Source organism: Pelophylax lessonae (assembly GCF_965119305.1).
Source record: "Pelophylax lessonae genome assembly, chromosome: 1".
Taxonomy (NCBI): Eukaryota; Metazoa; Chordata; class Amphibia; order Anura; family Ranidae; genus Pelophylax; species Pelophylax lessonae.
In genome coordinates, this window is record NC_138768.1 from 142,365,768 (window position 1) to 142,383,202 (window position 17,435).

Consider the following 17,435-nt stretch of genomic DNA (forward strand, 5'->3'; position numbering starts at 1 on the left):
GCGGTCTCGAGGACCAATCTACCATTGTGCTTTACAGTCGCTGGTTTTAATGGCCTGGCCATTGAGACCCAAGTACTGAAGGACAGAGGGTTGTCAGCTTCAGTCATTCCTACCCTTATTAAAGCAAGGAAAGCGACTTCTAGCAGAGTCTATTATCACACATGGAAGACTTATATCGCGTGGTGCGAATCTTTAGGATTTCCTCCACGTACCTATTCGATGACTCGAATATTGGCCTTTTTGCAAAAAGGGGTTGAGCAGAAGCTAGCCTTGAGCACCATCAAGGGTCAAGTTTCAGCATTAGCAATCTTCTTTCAGAAACCTTTAGCTACCAAGTCCTTGGTGCGGAATTTCATCCAGGGGGTGCGGCACCTGGCTCCACCAGTCCGCGCACCCTTACCGCCCTGGGATCTTAATTTGGTTTTGTCGGTTCTACAGAAACCTCCTTTTGAAAACATCAGGGAGATTCCCTTGCTTACTTGGTGGCCTTCTTGGTGGCTATCAGAACTGGCTGCTTTATCATGCCAGTCCCCATACTTGGTGATTCATAGGGATAAGGTAGTACTTCATCCTAAGCCATCCTTTCTTCCAAAGGTGGTTTCAGATTTTCATCTGAATGAAGATATTGTACTACCTTCCTTGTGTCCTCAGCCCAATCATCATCGGGAACATGCGTTGCATTCCTTGGATGTGGTTCGGGCAATCAGGGTATACCTGAAGGCTACGGAATCGTTCCGTAAGACGGATTCACTTTTTGTGATCACGGATGGCCCCAGAAAGGGGTTGCCTGCATCTGCCGCGACTATTGCCAAATGGATTAGACAGACGGTGGTACAGGCTTATTCTATTAAGGGTCAGAGTCCTCTGTTCCCTGTTAGGGCGCACTCCACTCGAGCGCTCAGTACTTCCTGGGCCTTTCGCCATCAGGTGTCAGTGGTCCAGGTATGTAAGGCGGCCACCTGGTCGTCGGTACATACCTTTACAAAATTTTATAAAATTGATGTGATGGCATCGGCGGATGCCTCATTTGGCCACAAGGTTTTGCAGGCCGCAATTTGAGGAGACCGGTGGTCTACCTCGAAGGTTTTTTTCTGTTTGAAAATTTTTTTGTTGAGTCTCATCATTAAGGATGAGCATTGTAAACTTCTAGTTGGCACCGGTTGGGCCTTCTAGATTTGGATTTGATTTCCATTTTCCCACCCCTCATTTGTGATACTGCTCTGGGACGTCCCGAAGGTGCTGTATCACCGAGGACTACGTCTGTCAATGAGCGATAGAGAAAAATGGATTTTTGTAAAATCTTACCGTAAAATCCTTTTCTCTTAGCTCATTGACAGACGTAGTACCCGCCCCTCTGTTTTTAAGTTGGGTTGGGTTAAATTCTCTAAACACTGCTTTTGTGACATAACTGATTTGCTGGGGCAGAGAGAGAGAGAGGATATACCCTCGGGGACTGCCCCTAGGGTGTGGCCAGAGCATTTTATTTCCTGTCTAGTCCTACTCCTGTGGAGGCAACATAACCCGAAGGTGCTGTATCACCGAGGACTACGTCTGTCAATGAGCTAAGAGAAAAGGATTTTACGGTAAGATTTTACAAAAATCCATTTTTGCCATGTCGTTGCCCACTCCGTAATTTTGTCCAGGTCATTCTGTAGGATATCTGCTTCATGCTGTGTAGTTATTGCCCTGGCCAATTTTGTGTCATCTGCAAAAACTGATAACGAACTACTGATCCCGTCCTCAATGCTGTTTATGAATAAATTGAACAAGGTTGGTCCCAAGACTGAGCCTTGGGGGACCCCGCTTACCACCTCAGACCAGTCTGAGTATGCGCTGTTTATTACCACCCTTTGGACACGGCCTTTTAGCCAGTTCCTTATCCAAGAGCAAACCCTGCTGTCGATACCTGCAGACCTTATTTTATAAATTAAGCGCTTGTGGGGAACTGTATCAAACGCCTTAGCGAAATCCAAGTACAGGGACGCAGGTGTCTTTTGGCACCCGCAAGTCCCAGAAGTCGGGCAAGGTTTTTTCCCTGTCCGGAACTTTTTCACAACACTGTCAATGAACAGTGGGGGCGCATCAAACAAATCTTAGTGGTGCCTAAGCGCTTTAAAAGGCGCTACCCCTTTGCAGACGCGGTATCTGCTAGATGGAACGTACCACCAAAGGTGGATCATCCGGTTTCCAGACTAAACAAGTCTACTGTGGTTCCGGTGGAGGTGTCCCCGGTATTTACAGACCCTGTGGATAGATGGATTGAGCCTCTGTCCCACCATTTGCATGTGATAGCGGGCTCAATACTGAAACTGGTCTTAGTGATTTCTCGGGTGTCACAGACCATAACGGAATTGGCAAAGTTGCTGAAAGGTGACTTGGAAATGGAGCAGCTCTCGTCGGGCTTGATAGAGCTAACGGACCAAATGGTCCAAGCCCTTCTGTATATATGTGATGCGGCTCCACTGGTAGCCAGAGTGTCTGCAGCATGGGTTGCTATTAAAACACATGGTGTGGCTAAAAAGCTGGTCTTCGGACCAGGCTTCCAAAAAGGCTCTTTCTGACCTTCCCTTTATGGGGGAAAGGTTGTTTGGACCCTCCCTGGATGAGTTGATCAAAGGCCTTACGGGTGGGAAGAGTACTCTTCTTCCCCAATCCACCAAGGGCACGGCACCACATAATAGACGGGGGGGCTTAATTTACTGCCCATAGGCGGCCCTTTCGTACATCTGGGTCGCAGGAGAAAGGAGCGAAGCCATTCAGGTCTTCTGGGGGTTTTCCTAGAAGACCATGGTCGGGTAACCCGAGAACAGGCCAATTCAGATCTGCTGTTTTGATCTCACCTGTTTCTGGGGTGGTGGGATGTCTTCGCTTGGTTCAGGACAAATGGGTTCACAAACTCTGATTGTGTTACAAGATCGAATTCAGGTCCCGACCGTTGGACAGGTTCTTCCCATCCAACCTCTGCCTATCTCCAGATGGGTTAACAGACCTACGAGGAGCCGTGCAAGATCTGCTGTCACAGGGAGTGATTGTGCCAGTTCCCTTTCGAGAACATTTTTAGTGGTTTTATTCAAACCTGTTCACTGTGCCCAGGAAGGGTGGCAAAGTGCGTCCAATCCTGGATCTCAAAGATGTGGATCATACATTCACTTTTCCAACTAGACAGGAGCACATAGAACTAAACAGGAACTTGCCCCTTCCCCATGCAAATACTACATTTTTAGAAGTTTGTATTTGCTAAGGAATATTCACATCCCTCTCCATGTGAAATTGTGTGGCCCTGGAGTTAGATTGCGAAGATACGAACACATTTCCTCCACACACCCAAAGGTAGGGATTTCTTGGGGGTAGGTGGGCTGTCTGTAGAACAGTAAAAGTATGCTGTAGAAATCTTGAAAAGTGCTGCTCAGTAACTTTAGTTCTGGTGCGTCTTATTCTTAAATGTTTTCATATAAAAACCCATTAATCTTGCTACTTACACATTGAAAGGCTATTGGCACATTGAAGAGGTTATTACTCAGTTTTCTCCTCATGTTGACACTTACCAAGTATTAGATTGGCTGCATTGTGCAATGTAGTAAAACTGTCTCACAGTGCTGTACCTCCCATCCTAAAACCTGCTGTGGAAAGGAGTAAAATAAACTAATACCAAGAAAGATTATTTTACTTATTTATTTAAAGGAACCCTGTACTGCCATTAAACATAATAGCTTCTAATATACAGACGACCGGTATCTAAAGTGCCTAAAGAGCTTAAATGTCCTCTATTCTACTAATACTGGCTTAATTCCTCAAGTTTTACTGTTGGGCTCCTTCCTCTTGCCTTCCATATTTTTTTCTATTGGTGGAAGGGGGCAGAGCTGAGTGAAAAATGTATGAATGTAATCCACAGTCATATTATGAAGCATTTGGGGTCATGCTACTGGAGCACAATGCGGGATAGCTATATTGTATGTCCTTGTCTAGATATAGTAGTAGTTGGAGAAGTTTAATGTAAAAACGCCTTTCATTTTTTTGAGGGAATAAGTAACAGGATTATAAAGCGGTCTCAGACAGGTGTAAGTAATGACCAGTTATGTTTTTTTTTTTTAATACAGGTTTCCTTTAATCAAAAATTGATCATGCTCGTGTTCAAATGTTTTGTTAATAATTAGTCCCCTAACACATTTGGCACTTCTGTGATTGTACCTTTTCATTTTCTTGAATCTATACTACAAAACCTAGTTTGCTTTTTCTTTTTATGCTGTAAATTTTATTTTACGCTTTTTTTTTTTTTAAGTTTTTAATAGAAGTGAAGAATTCCTTGGTGCCTAATGTTCCATCCAACTGGGTCACTGTAAGCAGGTATGTGCTTGACTTCCTATTGTGTGTATGTTGAACCTGCACATTTTTTTTCAAGTAAACGTGTGTGAATATAAAACTTGTAATATTCGAGTATATCATAGCAGGCTTTTTTAAAAATCCATATTGAGAGCACACGCCTTTATTCAATAAATTTAAATGGTATAAACCCTCCTACCCTCCAGTACCCCCACGAGGTCCCCCCATTATGTTTATTTTTGTTTTTTTTATTTTAACCACTTACCCACTGGGCACTTAAACCCCCTTCCTAACCAGACCAATTTTCAGCTTTCAGTGCTCTCACATTTTTAATGACAATTACTCAGTCATGCAACACTGTACCCATATGAAATTTCTGTCCTTTTTTTTCACACAAACAGAGCTTTCTTTTGGTGGTATTTAATCATAATTGGGGTTTCTATTTTTTGCGTGAATTTTTTAAACAAAAAAAGATCAAAAATTTTGTAAAATAAATGCATTTTTCTTTGTTTCGGTTTTAAAATTTTGCAAATTAATAATTTTTCTTTATAAATTTTGGCCAAAATTTATACTGCCACATATCTTTAGTAAAAATAACCCAAATAAGTATACATTTTTTTGGTCTTTGTGAAGGTTATAGAGTCTACAAGCTATGGTGCCAATCATTGAAAATTGATCACACCCGATGTACAGATGGCCTATCTCATTTCTTGAGACCCTAACAAGCCAGTACAAATACCTCCCAAATGACCCCTTTTTGGAAAGTAGAGGTCCAAGGTATTTAGTAAGAGGCATTGTGAGTTTTTTTAAGTTGTAATTTGTTTCCACAATTTTTTGCAAAATGAAGATTTGTTTGTTTTTTTTTTTTATTTTTTTTTTATTTAATTTTTTATTTTTCACAAAATGGTCATATTACCAAGTTATTTTATTTCTCACACACTTTATTGGCATACTTGCAACTACACCCCAAAATACATTCTGCTACTCCTCCTGAGTATGGCAATACCACATGTGTGGAAAAAAGAGGGAACCCCTGATTTTGGTGGGACTATAAATGTGACTGAACACTTAGAAGAAAGATACTAGTGTATAAAAAATAATCAATACTTTGTTATACATAAAATAAAAAGAAAAATTAACAATATATGCTAAAATTGCATGCAATGACAGTTCACACCCAGTACAGAAGATTCCAGGGTACAAATGGTGAGGAAAACGAGAGACCCTACGAGTTTCAGATAAAAACCCTTCTTCAGGGTTCAACCAGGATTCAAATCACGTTATGTACCACTTGGGTCTTCATATAAACCGAGGGGAGCTGTCAATTAAAAACTGGTAGGGTATACCAGTGAAAGAGGATGCCTGATTTCCAATGTGCACATATTTTGTAGGTAGGTTTACTTGAAAATTGGAAAGAAGGGAGAGCCACAGTACTGTTAGTCGGTGGGCACCACAATGATCCAAGTCGGTCCAGTGAGACAACCCCAAAGGGGGCACTCATGGGAGTATATGTGAATATGCTGGAAACCTGTAGTATATAGGTAAGCCGCATGGCAAGAGGTCATGCAGGTTTAGAAAATGGTTGTCAACTCAGTGTGATGAGTATGCATTACGGTGTGGACATCTCAGGTCTGTGCTGGTAATGGCAACCTCTGTGGGACTTTTCCACAACCTGACCACATACAGAGGTCCAACATCCAAGTAGCACAGTCAAGGTGTTCTAGAAGCAAAAATTACACACATAATTTCCTGACCACCTATCACACTTTTGAAGGTCCTGGAGCACCAGGACAATGGCAACGCCCACAAAATGACCCCATTTTGGAAAGAAAACACCCCAACACATAATCTAGCAGGCATAAGGAGTCTTTTGAACATGTCATTTTTTCCAACAAATTTTTGGAAAATGTGGAAAGAAAATTAAAACTAATTTTTTTTTTTTTTCACAAAGTTGTCCATTTATAAGATATTTCCAACACATAGCATGTACATAGCAAAAATTACACCCCAAAATACATTCTGGTACTCCTCCTGATGGCGATACCACATGTGTGACACTTTTCCACAGCCTGGCCACATACAGAGGCCCAACATGCAGGGAGCACTGTCATTTCCTGACTTCCCATTACAATTTTGTGAGGCAGTATAGGGCACTGGTAAGCACTGTAGTGGCACGGATGAGCACTGACGTGGCAAGGATGAGCACTGACGTAACATGCATGTGGCACAGATGAGCACTGACGTGACATGGATGTGGCACGGATGAGCACTGTCATAGCATGGCTGTGGCACGGATGAGCACTGATGTGGCACGGATGAGCTATCCTGGCATGGATATGGCACAGATGAGCACTGATATGGCATGGATGAGCACTGATGTGGCATGGATGAGCACTGAGGTGGCATGAATGAGCACTGAGGTGGCATGAATGAGCACTGAGGTGGCATGAATGAGCACTGAGGTGGCATGGATGAGCACTGACGTGGCATGGATGAGCACTGACGTGGCATGAATGAGCAATGTGGCATGGATGAGCACTGACATGGCATGAATGAGCAATGTGGCATGGATGAGCACTGGCATGGCATGGATGAGCACTGGCATGGCATGGATGAGCACTGATGTGGCATGTATGAGCACTGATGTGGCATGTATGAGGCATATATGTGGCATGGATGAGGCATATATGTGGCACAGATGAGGCATGGATGAGGCACGGATGGGGCATGGATGAGGCACATTTGAGGTATGGAGGAGGCAGATGAGGCATGCATCGATCGTTGTGTACAGTGTGCGAGGAGAGGAGAGAAATGAACCGGACATGCGACTGTTTGTTGACAAGTGATCGCTCCGTCATTAGACGGAGCGATCACGTGGTAAAGGACCGCCCTCATTGGTACTTTACCACGATCCATGATGCACCAGGTCCCCGGGACCCGGCAAGCATGGACAGCTCCGTGTGCACTCACCAGGGGGCGCACGGGAGTGCGATTCTAGGAGGACGTCATTGTACGCCCTTCCAGAATAAGCCAACCTCGCTGTAGCCATCATTCGGCTATGGCCCGGTCGGCAAGTGGTTAAACCCTGTCTTTTTTTTTCTTGCCACATGACAAGCAGTGTCGTATTCCTTTTCATCTCTTCTCCGGCTTCGGGGGTCTTCAAAGGTCCAGCATGCATTGTTCTTTGCATCTTTATATTGTCGAACTGTGGATATGCACCCCCAGTGGCAGAGTTGGGGGACTCGAGTCAGACTTAAGTCACCAGTTTGAGGACTTGAGACTTGCTTGACTAAAATCAATAAAAGACTTGACTTTGACTTGGTATTCATGACTTGAGACTTGACTTTGACTTGGTATTCATGACTTGAGACTTGACTTTGACTTGAGACTTATGACTCGAAATGACTTTACTTTTTTAAGTTATTAAATATTTGCATTTTCTCAAGATGTGTTAAAGCAAAATGAATGTGTCTGTTATGTTTCTGACACCACAGTCACTTAAAACACCTCAGTGTGTTCTGATTTTTAGGAAACTGGCTTTTTACCAATGGAAATACTTAAATACTTAACATGTTTTTAGTGACTGTGGTGTTGAAACATGACCGGACGAATGATTTTGAGCTGTTTGGGCATTCAAAGTGTTTCTTTAAGCACTAAGCAGTTTTGTTAATGTTGAAAATAAAACAGAACCTTTCCTGACCACTGACTTTTGACTGATTTAAAGGTGAAAATTATTTCACCTTTAGATCAGTATTTTGACTTGATTTGTGACTTGACCAAAATAAATGACTTGACTTGACTTGACTTGCTTGACTTCTAGCAGGGACTCGAATTTACTTCAATTTTATTTTGGTACAGCGTCGCATGACTGTGCAATTTTCCATTAAAGTAAGGCAGTGCAGTATCGCAAAAATGGCCTGGTCATCAAGGGGGCAAATCCTTCTGGTCCAGAAGTAGTTAAGAGATGTAAAGATATCAAAGCTAATTTTGCGTAATTTCTGCCTTTTTGGATCAGTTTCTCAACAGTAATGCATAGAAACCTAAATGTGGAAAAACAAAATTGGGGCTGATTTACTTAAAGTATAACTAAAGCCAGGCATTTGTCCTATTTACCATTATCATTGAGCGAAAAAAAAATAAAAAAAATTGGGGTTGTCCCCAGAAAAGTAATAGAGAGGAGATCTTCCAATGGGGTCCTGGTGACCCTGGGGGGGGGGGGGGGGTCCTCCAAGAGATTTTTTCATTTGTAGAGATTTCCTCTCACTTCCTGTTTTGACTATGTTACAGAAGTGAAGGCAAATCTCCCCAATGACAAAGCTGTCTTTTTTTTCTTATTGGTGGAAGAACGATATATATATATATATATATATATATATATATATATATATATATATATATATATATATATATATATATATATATATAATTTTAATTAACCCTGAATGCTAAACCTAACTATAACCGCCTCCCGCCCGCTGTATAGTAAAATGACGGCGCAGCGGGCGGCTCTCGTTCTGGGCTGGCGTCATATAATGTTGCCCAGTCTCGCTGCGATTGCACACCCTTGGACACGGCATGACCCCAATCTGGGCTCTTTACCCATATGATCAGCTGTGTCCAATCACAGCTGATCACATGTAAACAAGGAAGTGCCATTTTTCGGCTCTCCTCGCCTCACAATGACAGAGTGTGGGAGAGGAGAGCCGATCAGCGGCATTTCCTCACAGGGGAGGCATGTATTGGTAATCAGGGCACTGATCATCAGTGCCCTGATTACAGTGAAGTCCCAATAGTGCCCATCTGTGATGCCAACCTATACCCATCAGTAAGGCCAATCTGTGCCCTTCAGTGCTGCCTATCCGGGCCACCTATCATTGCCTATAGGGCCGCATATTAATGCCGCCTCATCAACTCATATACATATATACAGTAAAACCTTAGTTTGAGAGTAACTTGGTTTGAGAGCACTGTGCAAGACAAGCAAATTTTCACAATACATTTTGACTTGATATACAAGCGATGTCTTGATATCCAAGTAGCGTCATGTCACAACTGGGTATAAAAGAGAAAAGAGGCTCCTCTAAGTGTAGCAATATGGTTACATTTAATGAAGGTTCAATATTTAGCAGCTCACATGGTTGATGATTAAAACAGACACATGCAGGCATCCGGGGTAAAGCTGTCCACATAGCCGATCCTCCGCACTGCCATCTTCATCACACCCTTCCACGCTGTGCTCCACGAGCGATTCAAAGTCTCGCTTTCGGATCACTCTACTGCAGGGAAGTCTTTCCAATCACAATTGCAGACTGACATCGGTGAGAGCCAGTGGTTCAGAAGATGGTCTATGTGGACAGCTTTACCCCGGATGCCTGCATACTTAGATGTGCCTGTTTTATTCATCAACCATGTGAGTTGCTAAATGTTAAACCTTCATTAAATGTCCCCATACTGCTACACATAGAGGCGCCTCTCTTCTCTTTTATACTCTGTAGCTCCTGCTAGATTTTGATTCTAATCCCCTTGTGGAGGCACCATTTGTGAATGGACATTTTATGGTTACACATTGCTCTCACATTGCTATAATCTTTGTATATAGACTATAAACTGAAAGACTTATGAATAAATGGTTGTGGAACGAATCATCTGAGTTTCCATTATTTCTTATGGGGAAATTTGCTTTGATATAAGAGTGCTTTGGATTACAAGCATGCTTCCGGAACGAATTATGCTCGCAATCCAAGATTTTACTGTATATATTTTTGGTCTTTTGTCGTTTTTTTAGCAAAAAAATTTAAACCCAGCGGTGATCAAATACCACCAAAAGAGAGCTCTATTTGTGGGAAGAAAATTATAAAACAAAAACCATTTGTGTGCAATTGTCATTCAAAGTGTGACAGCACTGAAAATTGGCCTGGGCGGGAAGGGGGTAAAAGTGCCCAGTATTGAGGTGGTTAATCTAATCTTTCCTAAGCTCTAAGGCTGTATTCACATTTGAGCGACTTGAAAACTCAGGCAGAAACCTGATAAAAAAATGTTTTCTAATTGCACCCCAAAAGGGTACCAGTGACACGTTTTGTCACAGGAAAAACGCACGTCTCTAAATGCGTTGGCTCAGTGCCAAAAATTAGTACTTCAGCTCCATTGCCACATATATCACATGACAGGCAGCCCTTTTAAGTCAATGGGATGTCGTGCCAAAATACTTCATGCAGAACACGACACATCACATCGCTCAGGTGTGAATGCACCATGACACCGGCAGCCCTCTTTCTGCATGCTCGTCTCATTCTATACTCAGTTTGTGCACACCGCTCCTTTACTAATACTACACTTTGCTTTAGGAAATACTGCTCTTTTGCTTTTGAATCATGAACATTTTCTGCACCAGAACTCTTATCCAATAACCCTGTCATTACAAGTAAACACATGTTCATTTTATTGCCCTTTATTTAAATGTGATCCAGTTAGCATAATCCGGTGGGAACAGTTACGCAGCACATATTTATTCAAATGAGCGTAATCCTTTTCACGTTCCTAAACAAGATTGGCGGGGGGTACAGCATACAGCATTTTATTTGTTCAGTTCATAAAAATGTCCTTATGTTCGCAAACATGTATTATGAAATTCCATGAAAGACATTCTCAGTGCTCTTCACCATAGTAACCTGCTGCTCTATTTATAAGAAGGGATATATGAATCAACAGAGCCTAAGTTCTCCATAATGGGGCTATTTTTTATTTCAATCCATTTATTCTAAGGTTTGGTGGAAGTTCAAAAAAAAAAAAAAACTTGAGTCTAATTGTTCTCAGTGATTACATAACTGATTTCTTAGTAACCTTGATTTCTTATTTTCTCTCTTCTCAGTACAAAGGCTGTCAGTCGCTTCCACTCTCCTTTTATTGTAGAAAATTACAGACATCTGAATCAGCTTCGGGAGCAGTTAGTCCTTGACTGCAATACTGAATGGCTACATTTTCTTGAGTGAGTTCTTCAGTCATTAAACATTTGTAGACAGTTTGCTTGTAGTGCTAGATTGCTGCACCAGAGACTAACCTCATTGGTCCAGCAGCAGAATGGGAGAGTTATTACGCTCTGGATTGATATACACCAATCTTAAGAATGAAATGGTCTTTTAACATAAAGTGTGTACAGTGAAATCTGGGTATAAGGAGCCAAGTGATGACATCTGGATTAGTTCAATACATAACACAGATCGCTCCCCTCATTTTTGTGTTCTCTGTCAGCATAGTATGAAATGTACCTGGTTGTGTGGCTCACATAACTAATGTCTTTACTGTGGTAGGAATGATAAAAGCCTTGCTAACTAGGGATAGGCAGAACACCCCCCTGTTCAGTTCACAGGGGAAATTATCTTACCCGAACAGTGAACCCAGTGGCGGAACTACCAGGGTCGCAGTAGTAGCACTTGCGACTTGGCCCTGGAGTTCCGCCACTTTGGGGGGACCTGCCCGCCCGTTCGATCACTGTGGGGGGGTGCATGCTCCACCACTGTGGAAGGGTTGCCCACAAAAAGGGGGTAGGGTGTCAGGGGACTCGCCCGCCTGCCGCCTATTGCTACAGAATCCATCCAGTGATGTCGGGAGGAGGAGAAAGTCAGCTGACCAGCTAACAGCCAGTAGAGTGAAGGGGGAGGAGCTGTAAGGAGACCCCCATGTGAGGAGAGGTATCAATGGAAGCATGTGAAGGGGAAAGAGATCAGAGACACACTGAGCAGGGATGAGGGGAATCAACTGACACTGAGAGCAGGTGAGTTCCAGTGTCACTCATCCCTCCACCATCTATCTGCCTGATCCCATCCCCCCCACCGCCATCCCTCTGCCTGATCCCCCCCCCCCCCCCACAATTAGGCAGTGGTGATTGGGGGGAATAGGGAAGACATCAGTAGCATTGGTGGTGGGAATAGGGATATCAGTTGCCACTGATGTCATCCCTATCCACACCACAAAGGCTGCTGGTGTCTTCCCCCTCACTGCCACTGATGTCATCCCTATCCACACCACTGCCACTGATGTCATCCCTATCCCCACCACTGCCACTGATGTCATCCCTATCCCCACCACTGCCACTGATGTCATCCCTATTCCCACCACTGCCACTGATGTCATCCCTATTCCCACCACTGCCACTGATGTCATCCCTATTCCCACCACTGCCACTGATGTCATCCCTATTCCCACCACTGCCACTGATGTCATCCCTATTCCCACCACTGCTACTGATGTCATCCCTATCCCCACCACTACTGCTACTGATGTCATCCCTATCCCCACCACTACTGCTACTGATGTCATCCCTATCCCCACCACTACTGCTACTGATGTCATTCCTATCTCCGCCACTGATGTCATCCCTATTCCTCCATCACCACCGCCACTGATGTCATCCCTATCCTTCCATCATCACTGCCGCTGATGTCATCCCTATCCCCACCACTGCCGCTGATGTCATCCCTATCCCCACCACTGCCGCTGATGTCATCCCTATCCCCACCACTGCCGCTGATGTCATCCCTATCCCCACCACTGCCGCTGATGTCATCCCTATTCGCACCACTGCCACTGATGTCATCCCTATTCGCACCACTGCCACTGATGTCATCCCTTTTCGCACCACTGCCACTGATGTCACCCCTATTCCCACCACTGCCACTGATGTCACCCCTATTCCCACCACTGCCACTGATGTCATCCCTATCCCCACTGCCACTGATGTCATCCCTATCCCCACTGCCACTGATGTCATCCCTATCCCCACTGCCACTGATGTCATCCCTATCCCCACCACTACTGCCACTGATGTCATTCCTATCCCCACCACTACTGCCACTGATGTCATTCCTATCCCCACCACTACTGCCACTGATGTCACTCCTATCCCCACCACTACTGCCACTGATTTCATTCCTATCCCCACCACTACTGCCACTGATGTCATTCCTATCCCCACCACTGCCACTGATGTCATCCCTATCCGCACCACTGCCACTGATGTCATCCCTATCCACACCACTGCCACTGATTTCATCCCTATTCCCACCACTGCCACTGATGTCATCCCTATCCTCACTATCACCTCTGCTACTGATGTCATCCCTATCCCACCACTGCCAATGATGTCATCCCTATCCCACCACTGCCACTTACATAGTTACATAGTTTGTGAGGTTGAAAAAAGACATCATTCCATCCAGTTCAACCTATATGTGTGTGTGTGTTTGCTGTTAACCGTACATTGTATACCCCTGTATGTTGTGGTCTTTGAGGTGGCCATCTAATCATTTTTTTAAACTATCGGTGCTCCCTGCTGATACGACTGCTTGTGGAAGCGAATTCCACATCCTTACTCCTCTGACAGTGAAGAACCCCTTACGTATTTTAAGGTTAAACCATTTTTCCTCTAGTTTAGAGCGAGTGCCTACGTGTGTCTTATTGTATTCCCTTTCTCTGAAAAGTTTGTTCTTTATGCTATATCATCCCTATCCCACCACCACCACTACTGATGCTATCCCTATCCCCATCAAACCCACTGATGTCATCCCCCCACCGCCACCACTGATGCCATTCCCCACCACCACCCCAAGTGGACTGATCCCATAATTTCTAAAGAAAAAAAAAAAACGATCCATACCAGACCCTTATCCAAGCATGCTGCCCGGCAGGTCAGGAAGGGGGGGGGGCGAGCGAGTGCCCCCCCCCGATCCATACTAGGCCACATACCCTCAACATTAGGGGGTGGGTGCTTTGGGGCCGGGGGGGGGGGCCCAAAGCACCTTTTCCCCATTTTGATGTTTCCAGAAAACTCTGGGCTGTGGTTGTCGGGGTCTGCTGGCAGGGGGCTTATCAGGATATGCAAGCCCCCTTTACCAAGCAGCTTACACTGCGCAAAGCTTTGGCCAATCAGGGCGCAGAATGCACTGTGTATTGTCAGTGCATTGCAGGGTGGTCATCGGGAAAAATTCAGGTGTTCAGTGAACGGCCGAACAGGCAAAACCATTCGCCCATACCCATTTCTGACAACTTTAGAATAATTGATAGAAATGTTTTTCTGCTAATCTAATGCTTTTAGGCTCATTAAAGAAGAGCTCCAACCAGAACAAATATTACTAATAAATAGCAAACTTATCTTTACTCTGAGCTTCTAATATAAATCATTAATTAAATAAACAAACCTTCTTAAGGTGTTACTAAACCCACACCAGTAATGTCAATCTGTATATGCACTAAAGCATGCTTGGTATACTCTGGAGCCTAAGAGGTTTCTCCTCTGCATTGTGGAAAAAAGGCGGTTTGATCCTGTTTTCTCTGATCCTCCCCTTCTTCCACTATCCCTATCCATCTCCTGATAGTCCAGAGCCTTTGGAGTCAATCAGTACATGGTCTGTTTGGTGTGTATTGCTAAAGAGTTTTTTTTTTTTTCTTGGGAGGGTACATGTGATCAGCACAGGGCCAATCAGCAATGTCCAGTCAGAGGGTCAGGGGTCCTGCGGCCTCATAGGACAGTCAGAGTAGAATGAAAACTCCTCCTACAAACTTTAACCAGACACTGATAGATGGCACAAGCCTGCTATATACAGAAGGTGTCCGTGTGAAAGGGCCTTTAGAGAAACAATGTATTTTGTTAAACCTCTTCAGTTTCTTTGGAGATATAATCAATGCCAGATTAAGGATTTGTGTCAAACTGTTGGGAATGTAAAACTAGCTTGCAGCAGGTTATAACAAGGTTAAATTGGAATTAAACCCATAGGTTTAATTGTTTCCCAAAACAGTTACATTCATGACATTCCATCAGTAACAGTCACAGTGGCTTTACACTCTCAACCAATCTTTCAAGCCATTAAATGGCTAGTGGCATAACTGTTCACTTGTGCAGCACCATGGCAAACAGAAACTAAGATGGCAGCCTGGAGGGTTTAGTTCCACTTTAATTGCAGGTCAAATACACCCATCAAATAAACTGTTATTGCCCACTGACAAAAGCCCATAATGACCCAGGCCTTTAGGTAACTAAGGTCTCGCTTTCCTGTATGGCTATCATGGCAGTCTGAGGTGTGAGTAGAAAATTTGACATATTCTGTGTTGTATAGTTTGTACTTTCCTTTACCAGAGCAACATATATTGGTATTATTCAAATGAGTGAACAGCAGGATGATCTTTATGCATGTGTAGTGTGTTTTTTTTTTTTTTTTTATATATAACAAATACCCTTAAAGCTGAATTATAGTGTGGAACATGGAGGAAGCTCTGACAACTTTTTACTGTCCATCATTGCTTTTCAGAGTTGTATAAAGTACTCGAAACCCATACTTAAGTAAAAGTACAAGTGCTCGATCAAAAAGTGACTTGAGTAGAAGTGGAAGTGCTCGATCGAAAAGTGAAAACTTGAAAAGAAGTACTAAAGTATTCAACATTTTTTATACTTAAGTATTGCAAGTAGTTTTTTAAAAAATGTTGCTACTCAAGTACTGAAAGTAAAAGTACCAGTAGTTTTGAAAAAAAAATGCTACTCAAGTACTGAACGTAAAAGTACAAGTACTGTGTTTTGTAGTCATTAACCGGTTGCCGACTGCGCACAGTATATTTACTGCGGCAGTCAGCCCCGGCCAGGCAGAGTGACGTAGTTCTACGTCACTCACCTGTCACTGCTATTAGAGCCAATAGCGGGCGAGCGCACGCCCGCTGAGGCGCGCGCCCGCCTCGGCTCGTTCAGGGAGGAGTGCGGGCGTGTGACCGGCGGACCCGATGTCCGCTGGTCACACTACGATCGCCGGTACAGTGGGAGAAAGACAGAGTGGCTTATGTAAACAAGCCGCCTGTCATTCTCCCTGTGTAAAAATGCAGATCAGACGGTTCTACTATGTAGAACCGTTGATCTTTGTTTTTACACCAATAGCAATGTCCCACTACAGTTAGAATCACGCCCCTAGGACACACTTAACCCCTCCCTGTCCAATACAGTTAACCCCTTCCCTGCCAGTGTCATTTTTGCAGTAACAGTGCATATATTTAGCACTGATTACTGCAGTAATGTCACTGGTACCCCCAAAAGTGTCAAAAATGTCAGTCAAGGGTCCGATCTGTCCGCCGCAATGTCGCAGTACCGCAAAAAAAAATCGCAGATCGCCGCCATTACTCGTTAAAAAAAAAAAACACCAAAAATGACAAAAATCTTTCCTTTTGTTAGTAAACGCGATAACTTTTGCGCAAACCAATCAAAATACGCTTTATACCAATCAAAATACGCTTTTTGCGATTTTTTTTTTTTTACCAAACATATGTAGCCTAAAACAATTTGGCCAAAAATGTTAAATTTTGATTTTTACATTATTTTTTGGGGGAATTTCATATAAAAAAAAAGTGAAAAATATTGTTATTTTTGCAAAAATTATGCTCTTTTTTTGTTTATAGCGCATGATCAAAAAATCGCACAGGTGATCAAATACCACCAAAATAAAGCTCTATTTGTGGGAAAAAAAGGACGTGAAATTCGTTTAGGTACAGCGTTGCACGACCGCGCAATTGTCCGTTAAAGTCACGCAGTAAAAAATCGCAAAAAACCCCCTGGTCAGGAAGGGGGTAAAATCTCCCGGGGCTTAAGTGGTTAAAGAAAGAAGTCAAAAGTTTGAACATCATATTGTTTTTTATTATTTCAAATGCAGATTTTATTTATACATACAGTAACTTTTATTTTCGTATGCGCTGATAATACACATGTTTTGAGCTTCATGAAACCTGCCATCTACTGTTCTGGCAGTGGTAATTTTTATAATAGTAAGGAGTAACTATGCAGCACAAAAAAAAATATCGGAGTAGAAGTATTGAAATCATTGAAAAAATGTAGTGAAGTAAAAGTGGAAGTAGGAAAAAAAAGATTCTACTCTAGGAAAGTACAGATACCGCCTTTCGGTACTTAAGTACAGTAGTGAAGTAGTTCTACTTAGTTACTATACATCTCTGTTGCTTTTCTGTCTTCGACCATTGGTGATGCAATTACAGCCCTCGCATCCTAAAGCTACATAGTAATATCTATTTTGGCGCTAAGCTGCCATTGTTTCCATGACATTTTTAGATTTATATCAAAAAATTCACCCATG

General features: G+C 43.2%; 1 protein-coding gene across 1 annotated transcript in view; it reads left to right on the forward strand.

Moving 5' to 3' along the window:
• Positions 1-17,435, forward strand: part of MSH3 (mutS homolog 3) — a 429,495-nt gene that overhangs the window by 285,100 nt on the left and 126,960 nt on the right. Inside the window, 2 exon segments of the mRNA XM_082257605.1 lie at positions 4,280-4,344; positions 11,189-11,305. Of these exon segments, the coding sequence (XP_082113731.1) occupies positions 4,280-4,344; positions 11,189-11,305 (182 nt within the window).